Source organism: Pteropus medius, unplaced genomic scaffold, assembly GCF_902729225.1.
Source record: "Pteropus medius unplaced genomic scaffold, Ma_sr-lr_union100, whole genome shotgun sequence".
NCBI lineage: Eukaryota > Metazoa > Chordata > Mammalia > Chiroptera > Pteropodidae > Pteropus > Pteropus medius.
Genome location: NW_024351730.1, coordinates 38,455 through 54,853, shown reverse-complemented (window position 1 = coordinate 54,853; position 16,399 = coordinate 38,455). Strand labels below are relative to the sequence as shown.

Sequence of the window (16,399 nt, the reverse complement as noted above, 5' to 3'; positions counted from 1 at the left end):
TCTCTCACCTTATATCCAATCCTGTTGACAACCTTCAATATCCAGAATTCAGCCACTTTTCACCATCTCTACTCTTGGAGGTTCTGCACAATGTTTATTGGTTAACAGTAACACCATCCTCGTCTATGCCCCAGGGGGAAAAGTGCACCTTTCTTTCTTAAAAATTTTACCCAGCATTATAGATGAAATAGGTTATCGTATGCTCTTATTTTGGATCCCCCAACTTTTGGCTTCCAAATGCAGTAACAGTCCTAGTATTGTTTGAGGCAAGTGAAGGTATGCTTCCACAGTTTGCACCGAATTAGGTCTAAAACTGGGAATGAGAGTGAAGAGTCAGACCTTTGAGGTCCAAGGCTTAAGCCCTCAGGGCTGTTTCTCCTATGCCTAAGCCTCAGAACTGTTTCTCGGTTTCTGTACACTGGTTAAAAGGCACCTCCACCCCACCCCAGGAGCAAGGGTCTGCATTGAACCAATTGCAAATGTTTGCTCAAGTTCTCCGCCTTTCCCACCTCCCCACCCCTGGCCAAGACCCCTGCCTCGCTGCGCACTGTACCCTCTGTGTTGACTGTAGCCAGTGAGCAGTTAATGTTATTCCTTCCTTTACACAGGATGTCTGTATTAGGACATCTGGGTCAGCAGGTTTCCAGGGCTGTTCCCTGCAGTCCTTTGGGGGGCCATCCTCAAGTTTTGGTGTCCACAACACCCCTAAGACTCAGATTGCTAAGTTCTCATAAGGGAACCACAAAACAGGTATTTCAGGGGACAGGTAGCTATGAAGGTGGCGAAGGTGGCAGAGGTGGCAAGGAGGCCGTAGAGGCCCTGGCCAGTGCGTCACCCCTTCAGTGCTGGGATGGTTGTACCATGATGTCACTGGGCTTATTCGTTATAAAAACTGGTTGTGGCTTGTACTACAACCTCTTCCGTAGCACGCATCCTATAAGTTGAGATAGAGCTGGTGTTGGCAATGGCAGCTGCACAGCCAGCAAGCAGTGACCACGCTCCTACCCAGCTCTGTCCCACAGCTCCTACCTGCCTTTGCCCCTCCGCCCTTGCTCCGGCTTTGTTCTGCTTCAATGCTGACTATGACTCATACTCCTGCTACAGCAGCGTCTCCCCGGCGAAGCGACAATCTCTCCCACTACCACTCAGCCACCCACTCCTCCAGCTTGGGTTCTCCCGTCAGTGCGCAGGTAAGGCTGGCTTTGTGCTGGTTTTGTGCCGCCAGGGAGCCGGGGGCTCGGGGTCACCAGGGAGGAGGCACCTGATGGGACGCTTAGGATGGCTCGTCTATCCTAAGGGTACCTCTTTCGCCAGGGAAGGAGGCTGTCCCCATCAGAACAGCCCTATGTCGGGAGCCTGGTGTTTTGAACTCCCTTGTTCAGAGCCACACTTGTTCAGTGTCTGTTCCAGCCCCCCACTCCTCCTTCCTCACTCCTCTCCACCCTGCTCATTCTGAGCTGCCCTCAATCCTGTGCTCTCTGGTCTCTCTGACATTAGCTGGGGCGAATGTGTCCCAAGCCAGAGACTCCACTCTTAATAAAGTGATCCAATCCACCATTATTTCTTACTTAGACTAGCTCAACTTCCCATATTTCTGTTTTGCTCCATTAGAGTTGACAAGAAAAAAAAATTGAGATGTACTAAATTAAATTACAGCCCAACAATGGGAAGAAGAGACAAGGAATTAATCAGTTAACAGAGCCCAAAACAAACAAACTTCCAGGGAGCTATTTCAACTCATCTAAAAGCCCATCACCAGACTCTAACACATTCTGCTTATGTATGAACTTTCCAGACTGTTGCCCACACCAATCCAGAAGCAACAAATACTTCCTCATGGACTATGTACCTACCTCAGAACTGTCTCCACTTAATCTCCCCACCCCTCTTTATCTACGGCCAATATAAATTCTTTCAAAACAACGTCTTTCTTCCCTCAAACCCGTTGAATAAAAATTCCAGTGGACATGTTTGTCTTTCCATTTAGCCATGCTACTGATGGGTCAGGCTGCATGCCCCAGGACCTAGTTCTTTTTTTCTGGCTAGCATGTGGCTCAATAAACATTTTCAGAAAAGCTTTCAGCCTCAAAAGTTTTTGTTTATCACAGTGTATTCACAAAAAGAGCAGCCGGAGTGATTGTTTTAAAGCATTAAGTTAGATCATGTCACCCTTTGATTTGAAACTTTCCAGAACCTTTCTATCTCACCCAGAGTAAGAGCCACAGTTCTTAAAATGGCCTACCAAGCGCTACCTGATCTGCCTCTTCTTTATTTCCTTGGCCTCATCTTCTTACTTCACTCCTTCCTAATTCTTTTCTAACCACTCTGACCTCCTTCCTGATCCTCAGGCCAGGCATGCTCCCATGTCAGGGTTTTTGCACTTGCTATTCACTCACCTGGAACACTTCAGATAACTGCACTGGTTTGCTGCCTCACTTCTCCAGATCTTCGAAGACTTCCCTAACCACTCCTTTTAGAATTGTAACCACTCTCCTATCCCCAACCCTGGGCACCCTCTTCCCTACTCTGTTTTTTCTCCATAAACCTTTTCACCTCTGACACTATATCTTATCTGTTTGTTGACTTATCCCACAAAAATATAAGCTCCATAAGGACAGTAATCATTATTTTTTTCAGTGGTGATATAGAGCCGAGGACAGTTTTTGCCCATATTAGAAGTTCAATAAACATTTGTCAAGCGAATAAATTTCTAGGGACTTTTTGCTGTTTCAACAAGACAATCATGAACATTTAAAAATAAGATTAAAAAATGATAATAGTCAATGCTGGGAAGAGTATGTGAGATAAGTACTCTCAAACACTGCTGTTTATAACATTTGACTAAATTCCATATTGGGCAATCTATCCTAAAGAGATAATCAGCAATGAAGACAAAGATACCTATTTTTTAGTAGTTGAAAAAAGAAAAACTATTAAATGTTAGAGGAATGGTTAAGTACATGGAAATGTGTCCGTGTGATAAGATATTAAGTAATCATTAAAATAATGTCATCAAGGAACTTTCAACAACATGGAACACATTTATGATATGATATTAAGAAAATGTTGACCACAAGACTATTATAGCATAAGCTCAATTGTAGTAAAAATGTCTAGCAAGCACAAGTCTAGGTGCTTGTTTGAGGGAGTGAGATTTTGGGTGATTTTTTTTTTCTTTAAAAAAATACTTGCCAAATTTTCCACAATGAGCTAACACTGTCATTAATTAGCCTATTTCCCTCATTCTTTTGTTCATATTAGTTGGGAATGTCATACTTCACTGTATTTGAAATGGCCCCTGAACTCACCTTTCAAGGCTTCTTGAATGTATTTCTCTAAGTAGTACTTTCGGAGTTCATCATTTTCCAGAGACTGGTCGTCGATGCCATTGGCTGTGATGTAAACATCCACATTTCCATAGTTCCTCTGGATCCAGCTCAGCACCTTCCGCTCTCCCCAGGGCAGAACCGCCAGGCGGGTGGGGGAACTCAGGCAGGTGATGTCCTGCAGAAACTGAACATCCCTGTCCGCATCGTAGCGGCTGCCATTCTGGCGCGCATGCATCACAAACCTGGTGGTGAAGTGGTTCAGGGCGTAGAAGTCGGCAGCGCCCTTGACCAGCCTCTTTTCCTCCTCGGTGAAGTGAGGCAGCGTGGAGCTCGACAGCCCGTGCCTATTCTTGAAGGCGATGTACTCTCTCATGGCCAATGGGTAGTCTCCGGTCTTGAAGAGGGGTTCTGCGAACCAGGCAATTTCAAACTGGAGAAAGCGCTCGGCCGCCTGCCAGTGTGAGTCAGCGTAGGGGTTGGCAGGTTCCGCCCAGTCTGAGTGCAGAGACAGTGACACGGCCCCGTGCTGCGCTGGCCTATACTGCTGGTCATAGAGATGCCAGGCCAGGGCGTGGGCCATTAACAGGTTGTGTGCTGCCCTGTAAGTGTCGTTACTAGTGCGGTTGTAGATGTCACTCAGTCGATTGGGCTCATTGATGGTGATCCAGAGCTTCACCAGGTCCCCCAGCTCTTGGAAGCACAGCCCGGCATAGTCTTGGAAGGACTTGGCCATAGATGGGTTCAGCCATCCCCCACTCTGTAGTAGCGGCATGGGGAGGCCTAGGTGGGCGTGAGTTGGGTAGTACAACGTGACCATTGTGGAGATGTTGAATTTCTGTCCCTCACTGACCACACACCTGTAGTACCTCAGAGCTTGTCGGTTAACTATGGACAGGTTGCCAGTGGGAAGGATTGAGGGCCAGTCCAGAGCAAACCGGTAGTGGGTAACTTTCATCCTTGCCAACATCTCAAGTTGTCTTTTGATGCTGACAAAATCCGAGCATTGACCTGGCCGTGTTTTCAGCCTTACTCCTTCCACTGGGTGCAACAGTCTGTTGCCTGTCACATTCCACACATACAGATGAGGATCAGTGAACTGTGGGGAGGAAGCCACCAATTCCGGCTGTGAAAAACAAGCATATTCAGGTAAAGCACAACCCGATGGACAGACTCTTAGCATATATCATCTGAGAGGGGGAAGGGCCTGATCATATTTTGCCTCTCACTGACAATAGAGGAAATAAATGATGCAGGAAATAAATGATGCGTATGTCCTTCATAATGACCTGTGTGTTCTAGCTGTTCTGGTGATGACAGAGAAAAGGACTGATTGATTATTCTCCCCTCCGGTCCCAGAAATTTTCCAGGGAAACCAGAAAATGAAAGAAACACACCCAGGGCTTGGCTTTTCAAATAAGCGGCTTTACAGGAAAACACTGAGAAGCTGTTTTCCAGTTTACGTGCCTTAAAAATAGGTCATATCATGGGGTCTCATGTGATTCTATTCAAATGCATCAGGTATGGGCTTGGTAGCCTCAGCTGAGGGGAGTCATGAAAGACGGACTTCAAACACTGCCATAAATTGAAGGCAAAGTTAAAATTCCAGCTGTAGAGGATTTCACTGAGATCAGCACTTGGGGTTAGAGAAGGCTGATTGACCCCAGCCACAGTTCCTAAAAGAAGCCAGTGAAATGGGATAGGGAATGAATTTGCTGAATGCAACTCTCTAACACTTTCTATTTGAAAAGTCCAAGTGCTATCACATGTACATCATTATGTTCTTCTCCATCCATGTGTCTATGAGGACATAGCATTTAATCATCTAACAGGAGAATACTGAACGCCCTCTTTATGTAAGGTACTTGGCTTATGAGCAAAAAGGACAGAAAAGTACCCCTCAGAAACTCCCAAGCTGACTCTTGGATCTAATGATGTCTCATCCCCTGCCTCTCCACCAATGAGTCAGCCCTGGACTCCTGTTATAGTTCTGCCCCTTTAAAACAGGCTTGGCAACTCTACATAGTGACGAGCAATCGCACCCACCTAACAGGTGTGCTGTGAGGAGTCAATGACTGGCAAAGTGCTCTGTCAACTCTAAAGTACTTTACAAACATAAGGTAGACATGATTTGGATTTAATTTTTCCCTGGTTGCAATAATTGCCTGCTGGGCCCATGTGTTTAAATTAGAAGAGTTTAAGAAAAACATTTCTAAATTCAAGGTTAATAAGAGAAAGTAAAAGTTTTAAAAATGCTTTAAGTACTTGTTTTAAAATATTTTTTCTTCCCCTGGCCGAAGTTAAGTGCACCTAGAAAAATGATAATTAACCTTTGGTAAATATTTTCCCTCTAATTTTCTCATGTGTCATCTTTCATAGTCTAATTACAAAGCCATATCAGTGCTTGCTTGCCATCTGTCAACCAGTTATCTAGAACATTAAACTGAGAGAACACTGATCAGGTGATCTTGAAGTTAAATCTGTATATAATTATTTGAGTAAAATCTTCCTAGCCTGTATGGCCAGTTTCAGTGTCTTGAAACATCAGAGGATCACGGTACTAGAGTGTTTACAAAAGCCAATCTGCCATAAGGTAAGGCAGGATCAAATGAAAATCTGTCTGTCTTTTAAAAAGCTCCAGAAAGCATTAGTCTTAGCAAGTGGGTATAATCTGCTAAGAGATCTAGTTAAAAATGATGCACCCTAATCTCAACCCTAGCTCCCAGAGCTTGGTTCTAAAATTCTATTCTACACTAAGAGGATCCTGGGCTCCTTGGAGAAATGGCTTTTTCTGTCTGGGACAAGAAAAGAATGAGGTGATGTGGCACATCTTGTGCCAGAAAAATTAGGAGGTGCTTGAAAACTGAAAGGGAAATATAAAAAAGACACAGGAACAGCTTGAAGAAGTTCCATTGGCCAAATTTGAGATAATTTGAGCATCAAAAGTTCTAATGAAGTAATGAAAACAGTGAGTTATAACACATTGAACTTATAAGAAACCACCTTAGCGGGGTGTTCACATTGTAAGGTATAAAAATGTCAAATCACTATATGGTACAACTGAAACTAATATAACCATTATAATATTGTATACCAACTACACTTAAATAACAAAAAATGAAACCACTTAGTAAGCGTAGAAGAAATATTTTAATTAGAAATTCGCCATTTTGCAATCTACAAAGTAATAATTCAGGCAAGATTCATGAATCAATGTTAAGAATTGGGTGAAATGTTGGCGAACAGGATATTTATATGATCCTAAAGTATCACCATCAGATTACTTCATTACAAATAGAAAAGGTAACTTAAAATTAAGAGATCTGGCAAATGCCACCTTAACCAAGAAATCTAGTGACTACTACTTTAACATCTTCAGTATTGAAATAAACTGATATGTGCCTTCTGATGTGATGTATTGGGAAATATATATCATCATTTATGTAATATTATTTCCAGAAATAGTTGACTGAATCTGATTAAGAAACAATCAGAAAAATCTATGAAGTATTCTATAAGCAACTGTTCTGGACTCTTCAAAAATGTCAGTACCATGAAGTTGGGAAATTGTTCTGAATTAAAGGGGGCTAAAGATACATGAAAGCCCATGTGTGATTCTTGTGATCAAATTAAAAAAAATTTATATATAAAGGAAATTTTTGGAACATTTATGAAAGTTTGAATACAAGTTTTATGTTAGATGATATTAAATCAATACTAAATTTCATGGGTTTGACATTATAATGAGATAAGAGAATGTCCTTATTCTTAGGAGACACACTGAAATATTTTGGGGTGAAGTGTAATGATGTCTGCAACCTTTCAATGGATCATAAAAGAGAGACAGATTAAGCAAATGTGGCAATATGTTAACAACTGGTCACAACTTGGTGAGGGGAATATGGGTGGTTGTTTATTGTACTGGTTTGAAGTTTATCAAAATGTTGGAGGAGAAAAGAATGCTAAGAGGCTGGGGGAATATAAGATGTATGGGTAGGCACAGTAATATTTTTAAAGTGTTATTTTCATTTTGTCAGTCTTCCTATAGAGGACATCTAGGTAGTGCATACACAGCATCTATTCATACATCCTTTGGCTGATTTTTCAAAAAAGCATCTTAATTTTTCTTGGCAAACCATCCATCCTCACTCTTGGTCAAAGTTCAAGGAAAGCTGACTCCTTGCTGTGCTGTAAGTATGAGCATGAAACTCAGGCCTGGTCAATTACAGAATTACTTTCCCTTGATCCAAGTGATCAGCTCTTGCACCTAAGAGTAGGAGTAGGGTCCTCAGAATGGGGCAGACATTCATATCATCAGTCAATGGGGAACAGATGTGGGTCTTCAGATGAAGCAGGAACTTGCAGGCTGGGGCACATACATGCAGGGACTCTTGTCTCTCTTGGGATCTCTATTTGCTGGGCCTGGAATTTTGGAAAATATAAACCCACTTGAAGTGGTAGGGAAAAGATGGCCGCCCGCCTATGCCACGTGGAGGAGGAGTTAGGAACCGGTAAGTAGGTGGCTCCATAGGGGACACAAACAGAAGGTGAGTCACTATGTTAATATTACTCTCTGTATCTTTTCCCCTTTTATCACCTGTGAGACTTTACTAAAATCTTGTTTAAATATTGTGCAGAGGTTGAGATTCATAACCTCTGAACTTTGCTCACTCATGGTTTGAGCCCTTTTGTCTGGTCCCATCCTTTGTACATTTTGTTGTCTTTCCACAAGCTTCTCAAATACAGGAATAGTGTAGTACTATGAGGTCTTATAGCAAAGTGGTTAGGAAAAGACAGATATATAACCTCCCTAAACATCAGTTTCCTAGCCTGTAAAATGAGGGGTTTAAGATAAGGTAGAGAGAATGTGCATACACATAGGAGTTAAATGTTTGGCACAAAATAAGGGCTTAAAAATAGTTATTATTTTGGAAAGAGCACTTCTGGGGGCTTGAGGGTTGCCTGTTACAGTTCTGCCACTATTAGTATTACCTTGGGCAAGTCATTTAGGTCTCAATTATTAATTGACGCATCATACTTTCCTCATCTGTGAAATGAGTTTTGGAATAGGGCGTCCCTAAGATCTCATCTGGCTCTAAAAGTTTACCTTATTCATTCACTATGCATTGATCACCTGTCATGTGCCTGACACTGCTCTTGTAAGGGATATAGCAGGCAGCAAAGCCTCTAACATCTCCACCTTTGTGCTGAGAAAGTTTGCATTCTAGTGCGGAAGACAAGTGATAAATAAGAAAAATGTGCAAAGTGGTTACCAGGGGCTGAGAGGTGGAGGAAATGGCGAGATATTGGTCAAAGGGTATAAACTTCCTAGGCATCTAATGTACAGCAAGGTGACTATAGTTAATAATACCGTATTATATACTTGAAAGTTGCTAAGAGAGTAGATCTTAAGAATTATCACCACAAAAAAGAAATGGGAATTATGTGATGGTATGGAATGGTAGCCTATGGTGGTAATCATTTTGTGATATATAATGTATGAAATCAACCCATTGTATGCGTTACACTTACACAATGTTGTATGTCAATTATATCTCAATAAATATAACCTGGAGAAAAAGAAATGTTTAAAGGATGTAGTATGTTAGATAGTGATGAATGCTATATAGACAAATAAAGCAGGAAAGTGAAATGAGAGGTTATAATGATGGGGTTATAATTTTTTGGAGTGGAGAGAAGCCTTTTTGATAATGTGACATTTGTAAATATCTGAAGAAGGTGAGGAATGAATGGGAGCCCCCCCGGGATATAGAGACCTCATAAGGATATCAAATAAAAGGAACCATTTAAATAAAAGGCCACTAGGCCACTAATGATTTGATTTTGGCAATACAAAAATCTACATTTTTTTCCTTGTAATTTCAACACTAGTAATAAGTGCCTCTTACAAAAATGACTGTAATTGCCTCTAGTCTATGTTCCTTGACAGCAACCTCTTCACCTCCATCACCAAGTTCTCCATCATGAAAGGCTCTCAGTAAATATTCTTCTCTTCCTCTTCCTTCCTCTTACCCCAGCTTCCCTTCATAACCGCCAAGTAATCATGGTATTTGATATTGTCTGACAGCTATCTCTTAGCTGCATTGAGTGAATGAAATAAAATATTGCGTACTATTTGCCCCACTTTATAGTTAATTCATAAGTAGCCACTTACCTTAAGGACAGACTCAGTGACACCCCAGGAGAAATCGCAGGGAAACTGACCCTGCACATCTGGTGTGGACTCTTTTAAAGTAAAACCATTTTCTTGTATGATCTGTTTATAGTAATGTGCTGAAGACTTGGGCTTTCTTTCTTTTTGCTTACTATTAAAGTCCACATAAAATAATCCTCGGCGAGTGGTATAAGCATCCTGCCATTCAAAGCCATCCAGGAGAGACCAGACAGTGTAACCAAACACTCGTATTTCATCAAACCTTATTGCTGCACAGAGGGGAAAAAAGCAGAGATGTTTGGAGGCCTAAACATGTTGGTTCATGTTTATGACTTCACTAACAACATGCCAGGGACAGCATATTGTGAAACCATCTTTTTCACTGATTTGTAGGCCCATTACATCAAATAGAAAATTTATGTTTATACTTAAAAAGTGGCAGTTATTTTCATCCAGAATGGTCCTCCCCTAACAAGTGAATGACACAGTTAAAGGATCAAACTGAAAATATCCCTGAGATTTAGTATTTAAATATATGTCAGAGGCATGGTAATTTCCAGAACTCTTTGAGACCAGTGTCTATGATCATGACTAAGGGTTTCTCATTTCAAGCATGAGTTGGTTCCCGCTTGTGGACAAACTATCTTCTATGAAACTATCCTTCAGGGACTGAAAAATCAGCTTTGAGAATGAACACAAATGCATATAAATGTAAGGAAGAGAAAGAAGCATAGTGATGTAAGAGAACAAGAACTCACTGAGCTGAGGGGCAGAAGGTGGGAGAATGCTACTGGGCAAGCTTCTTGACTTTGGTTTCCTCATTTGTAAACAGAAAAAATTGGAAAAGATGATCTCTAAGGACCTTTCTGGCTTTAAAACTCTGATTCAATAACTTTTAAGAATTGGGTAAAAATGAAATAAGAAAATTGACAGCAGCAATAAAAGCAACAAATACCCAAGTCAATCACAAACCATTTTTCTTTTCTAAAAGCTTCATTTCTCTCATAGAAATGCCTCGCTTATGCAATTTTGGGATTTTATCACTGACATTCTTTTCCTAAAAGATAGAAAATCCATGCCAAGAGATTTCTGTGAGATAACTACGTTTTAACAGGTCTTGGTTTTAGTCCCTTTGGTTTTATAGGATGCTGAGGAGAGGTGGAATGGTAACACCTGAGAAATCACATCTTTTCTGCCTGAGTGAATGAAATTTAGCACAGGTCTCCTGCTCTGGAGGCCCCCATGTGCCCTGTGGCTGGGCGTGGCTCTGTTCTATGCCACTCCTTCCTGAAGGTTAGGCAGCAGGGTCTTGCCCTCCCTGAGTGCCCTCCCTGAACACTCTCTCCTGCAGAACCCGAGATTTTTCTCCAGGTTGTGACTTTTAAGGAAAGCTACAGTTTTAGAAAGATCCACCAAGAATTTCTTTGTATTTGAGTGAATGGAGTCTAACTCTGTAGACAGAACCATTATAATTTGAGCTTGTCCTCTGCTCCATTGTTTTAATCAGCCACCTATAGATGTCACTACTTGAGTAATGGAAGAAGAATGAAGGCTATAAGTAGGGGTCAGAAAAATATCCAGGAGCAATAGGAATTACTCAGCTTTGCCATTCATGGCTCATTCTTTGTTTTCAGACTTTTTTTTTTTTTTTATCATTTAGTCACGTAATAAGGTGAAAAGAACACAATTTCAGGAAAAGCTTTCAGAATCTTAGACTAAAGTACTACTGTTATAAAACTTTGGACATATCTCTTTTTAAAAGAATGAGACAACATTTTGTTGCCAATTAAGGATGTATCTACAGTCTAAAATTATTTTTCTTTCAGTCTACTAAAAAAGGACATGAGACTAACATTAAAAAATTCTCTCAACCTTGGACAATACCAAAGCCCAAAAACAACAACAAAAATCATATATTTGAAGGTGATTTAAAATATATTATAGCATATTTAATTGATTTAATTTTTAAAATTGAGCTAATATACAACCAACCTTGAAGAACCTGGTTGAGAAAATTCTTCATCATGTAGATGGCTGTGGTATCTTCTGTTTTCACATGACTATCTGTGAACCAGCCATTCTCAGTAATCAAGATTTGGGGGTTGCCATATTCCAGTTTAATCCAGTTCAGCACTTCTCTTAAATTGAGTGACACATTTTGTCCCATTTTAGCCATGGTGTTCTGGGGCTTGAAATTATTGGGTCCAAAGGAAAAAGCAAAGAAGTCAGCTGTGCCCCTCACCTCATTCTTCTCTGCTTCAGAGAAAAGGGGCAGAACAGAGAGCAACCTCTTTTTCATCACCTCTGGATAGTCACCATCCCCATGGATAGGATTTGCAAACCACCCTAGCACAGAAACCATGGACTGTTGGCACTTGAGTATATCCATCATGTTTTCTGATCTGTTTGGTTCAATCCAATGGGATCCCAACGTGATCGATAACCAACCCTTCTGACGTGGGCGGAAATTTCTGTTGTAGTTATGCCAAACTTTTGAATGAGCCTAAGAAGAAGAAAATATTATTAATCTTTATTGTCCTTACAAGGGTTGTGCCTTGGCTAGTAGAAGGTCTTTTCGTGAACAAATTAATGAAACATAGGGTGATGCAGGGGGGAAAAGCTGCCAGGGAGCCCTAATGACCTCAAAGTTGGCTCTTTGTCCACTTTCCTTGTGCTTCCAAAGCTTCTCCTACAGGATTGCTGAGGAGCAGACCTAGAGCCCTAGTCCATGTTCCATCTTACTTCTCTTTTCCCTGGCTCTCTTCTTGGGGCCAGGTGTAGGTGAGATACTATGTAGATTATAGGGTTTCTTCGTCTGGATAAAAAGACACGGAGCAGCATTAAGGAAAAAATAGGAAATGGCTAAGCACTCTGAACACACACACACACACACACACACACACACACACACACTCAGAGACCAGTTATCTTTTACTGTTCTATAGAATCTCCTTTTGGACCTAATTTAGAGTACAGGATAATGCAATCTCTAAATTCTGTAAATGAATACTACTAATAATAGAACCTACCTTGTAGGCTTGGTGTGAGAACTGAATAAATTCATGTATGTAAGAGGCTTTAGAACAGTCGCTGGTACAGAGTAATCTCTATAAAAACTTTAGCTATTATTACAATTATTATAAAAGGGTGACAGGCATTGCACAAAGCAAAAAACCAATGGAAAGAGTGTGAGCCTTGAGCTCAGCACATTTGGGCTTGAAGTTCAGGTACTTACTGTGTGGCCTTAGATAAGTTACTTAATCTTTCTGAAATCGCTTAGTATCTTCAACTATAAAAATGAAGTTAAAAATAATGATACCCCTTGTAAAGTTGTCGGATGTAGAGCTAATGTATATATTAAATATATAGTACAGAATAGAGCATCTAGGAGTTACTGCCTAAAGATAGATGTCATTATTATTGACCCTCCCTGAGTTTACATTTCTGGTTGAGTTCTTATAACAGAGCTTCATGATTGGCATCCAGCCTTTTTAATAGGTAACTCAATGCCTATCTTGGCTGTCCTGAGGTTGAAATAAGTGGCAGAGGAACTTGCCCTCAGGAGCCAAGAATCTTATTGGGAAAATAAGACTGAAAAGTGTGAAAGAGAAATATATAAATGACATAAAATAAGGCATTAAATAGAAAAATAATTAAAAGCCAAAGGCATGGTTCCATAAAGAGCCATAAGCTATATCAGAGGGAGGAGCAAACATTAAGGACTCCAGTTAAGGACTCTAGGCCTATTAAATGCCCAAGCCCACTCCTCTGTCCTGGCCAGTCATAAAATCATCCTTTATCTGTGTCCATTTCTCTTTCCTTCAGTATTTGACTTGCTCGCCTCTTCCCAGGCCTCTCAATTTCTCCTCTATTTGGCTGTTTCTAAAACAAGTGCACAAACCCTTACTTTTAACCCACAAAGTCTGCTTTCAGCTTTGTTTCTTAACTTTCCTTTTGCTCATTAGAGATGTCTTATATTGGGTTGAATTATCTGTTTTTTAATCATTTTTTTTATTTTTCAATTACAGTTGACATATAGTCAAATTATCTGAAAGTGCCTTTTTATAGGTCAAGAACAATCAAATATACGCAATAGGTCAAGCCTAAAAGGCCTTGTGGACATTAAAAATGTTCCATAAATCCTGTTAGGGTTGGGGAAGATAGGGATTAATGTAAGGGGTAAGGATAGAAAAACTGATGCCTCCTTGCTTTATGCAAGAAGAGCTAATTTAAATCATTCCCTGAAAGATTTTTCTGAAATAGATGCCTTGAATTTATCACCTCTGTCTACCCGATCTTACTTGGTTTTCATTGGAAGATCCTGGAACCATTTAGCACCCAAATGTTCCCAAGGACCCCTAAGAATTCTCTCCTCTCAGAGAAGTTTTTCAGGCTGTAGCCTTCTCCCTTGCCTCCTGAAGTTGCAGCTTATGGAAAGAATCAAAGGGGAGCTGGGGACAGACTCCACCTCAAGTGGTCTCAGCTGCTCTCTCTGGGATTTTCTGGGCCTGGAATCACAATGTAAAGTATTGAGAATTGCCTTTTTTTTTTTTTCCTGATTTGAAACGAAAGCAGTCATGAATTCGTACTAGAATTCAAAGGAGGCATTCTTTGCTTTATTCTAATCAGTCACTTAATCCCTTGGTAACCTCAGTGCTTTCATCCACAAAAGCCTCAGTGATCAGTGCATCTCTCTAGGGCCCTTGTGCACCACTGATGTGTAAACTGTAGAGCTCTGAACACATGTAAGATTCTGAGCCAGAAACTAGCTGCTTTGCAAACATGATGCCATCAGATAGTAAAGGGATAGTGAGAGAGAATCAGTTTAAATTTATTAAACCAATTCTAATAGCAATGAGCCAGACCTAATAGGAAAAAGAAAGGGAGGGAGAGTTTCTTTGAAATAGATGTTCTACTGCATATTTCAGCGATTATATGAAAGCTGTGATAAAATCTTGGTTGCATCAGTGTTTTAATGAGAAATTGAACAGCTTAGAAGACAACAGACATGTACCTTTGTAATATCTTTCTAAGCAAGTATGTATATGTGTGTTATATATATATGAATGTTATTATGCTTCAAGGTGACCTTCATGTTCGGTAGTGTCTCTTTCACCTTTGCCGCTATTTGCAGAGGCTATCAAAGTATCTAGGGTTATCTTTTCTCTGGGCTAAAGACAGCCTCTTCATTCTCATGTAGAGAATGTGGGGGAGTTCTTTGTGCTGTTTATAGTTATAACTTGATCTCATTTGTCAAGTAATAAGATAAAAAATATTGCTCAGAGATTGTGAATTTGACATAAATCTTGATGAAACAGGAGTATCTACATATGTCCCTTGTTCTGATGCTCATAAAAGAGGTCTGTTGGGAAAACTAAAATAGTATTTGTAGGGGAGTGCAACCTGGGCCCTGCAACCTTGCACAATAGTCATTCTGTGATTTTCCAAGGTTACCCTCTATCTATACAAGGCCATCTACCTTTGGAATGATTGATTTAAGGGAGCTTCAACCTTTGGTCTTTAGATTCAGCAGCTTAAAGGGGAAGTCAGCAGCTTTTTCTTTTTGAGCCAGCTATCAGGGGCTTCATGTCATTGAGAGACAGCTGCTAGTCTAATGTAGTCTTTGATGCCCCTGGATATCCAGCCCTAGATAAGTTCTGTGGATGATAGGAAGCAAATAAGATAGCTGGCAAACTTTAGGAACAAAGATGAAGAAGGGGTTAGAGGTCAGGAAGACATAGCCGGACACTGGTGGAAGCGGGTACTGTTGAAGGCATGGGTTTAAGACAGATGAGCAAACTTAGCATATTATATGTGTCTGTATTTAAGGAACCCACAATTATTTGTCAAATCTGTGCATGATTTTAGTCACATTTTGGCTGAAATAGTTTCATGTAAAAGAAAATTTACTTTAAAACTCCGTAACACAGCAAACTTTTCATATTTCTGTGTTCCCTTCCAGCTTTTCCAAATATATTTCTCAGCTCAAATTACTTTGAACATTTTGCATATTGTTTTAGTCTTCCTTATTCTCTTAACAGTATAATAATTCACCAATTTGATGAAATATGATTTACTTAGTCATCTCTTTTTTTGATAGAAATTAGCTCTTCCTTCCTTCCTTCCTTCCTTCCTTCTTCCTTTTCTTCCTTCCTTCCTTCCTTTCCTTCCTTCCTTCCTTCCTTCCTTTTCCTTTCTTCTTCCTTCCTTCCTTCCTTCCTTCCTTCTTTCCTCTCTTCCTTTCCCTTTTCCTGTCATAAATAATGATGTAATAACTAACTTTGGGCATATAACTTTTAATTTATTTGATTTATTTCCTTTTGTTAATTCCAGAAATGACTATCTAAGGATTTTTAAAGTTATTTTACATATTGCTTTCCAGTACATTTTGTCCTTTGGTGTTCTTGACAATCTGCTTTGATACACTGATGGCTCTTTTTAGGTCATCAAGAATGATATTAAGGTGCTACTCACCTACATGGTACCATAGGAGACAGACCTGGATCTTGAAAGCAGGACACCTAACCTCTAGTACTGGCCCTGCTACTAATTAGCTTTATGGTCTTGGATAAATCATGTCCCTCTCAGCAGCCTCAGTTCCCTCTTTCATCATACTAAGCTAAAAACAAACAGTCTAGAGTATTGTGGTGAGGATGAAATGAGGTAATATACGTGAAGACCCTATGAAAACTACACAAATGTAAATTTGAAGTACTTTGAAAGAGCAAGCTGAAAATAATTTAACTTGGTATGGAAAACAACAGTGGGAAATCTGTGTGGGCATGAAGAGTGTTCTGCAGATAGTTCTCCCTTACCTCTTGAATTTCATGGCTAACATGTTTGTTCACTTATTTTTTTTTTTACAGATGATTGAGTTTTATTCATTGTCCATTTGGAC

The 16,399-nt window shown here is 40.2% G+C and overlaps 1 protein-coding gene across 1 annotated transcript in view; it reads right to left on the bottom strand.

Moving 5' to 3' along the window:
- KLB (klotho beta) overlaps positions 1-16,399 on the bottom strand; it is a 35,051-nt gene that overhangs the window by 5,400 nt on the left and 13,252 nt on the right. Inside the window, exons 2-4 of the mRNA XM_039844985.1 lie at positions 11,494-12,004; positions 9,502-9,770; positions 3,309-4,452 (exon numbers count right to left, since the gene is read on the bottom strand). Coding sequence (XP_039700919.1) covers positions 3,309-4,452; positions 9,502-9,770; positions 11,494-12,004 — 1,924 coding nt within the window. The remainder of the gene's footprint in view (positions 1-3,308; positions 4,453-9,501; positions 9,771-11,493; positions 12,005-16,399) is intronic.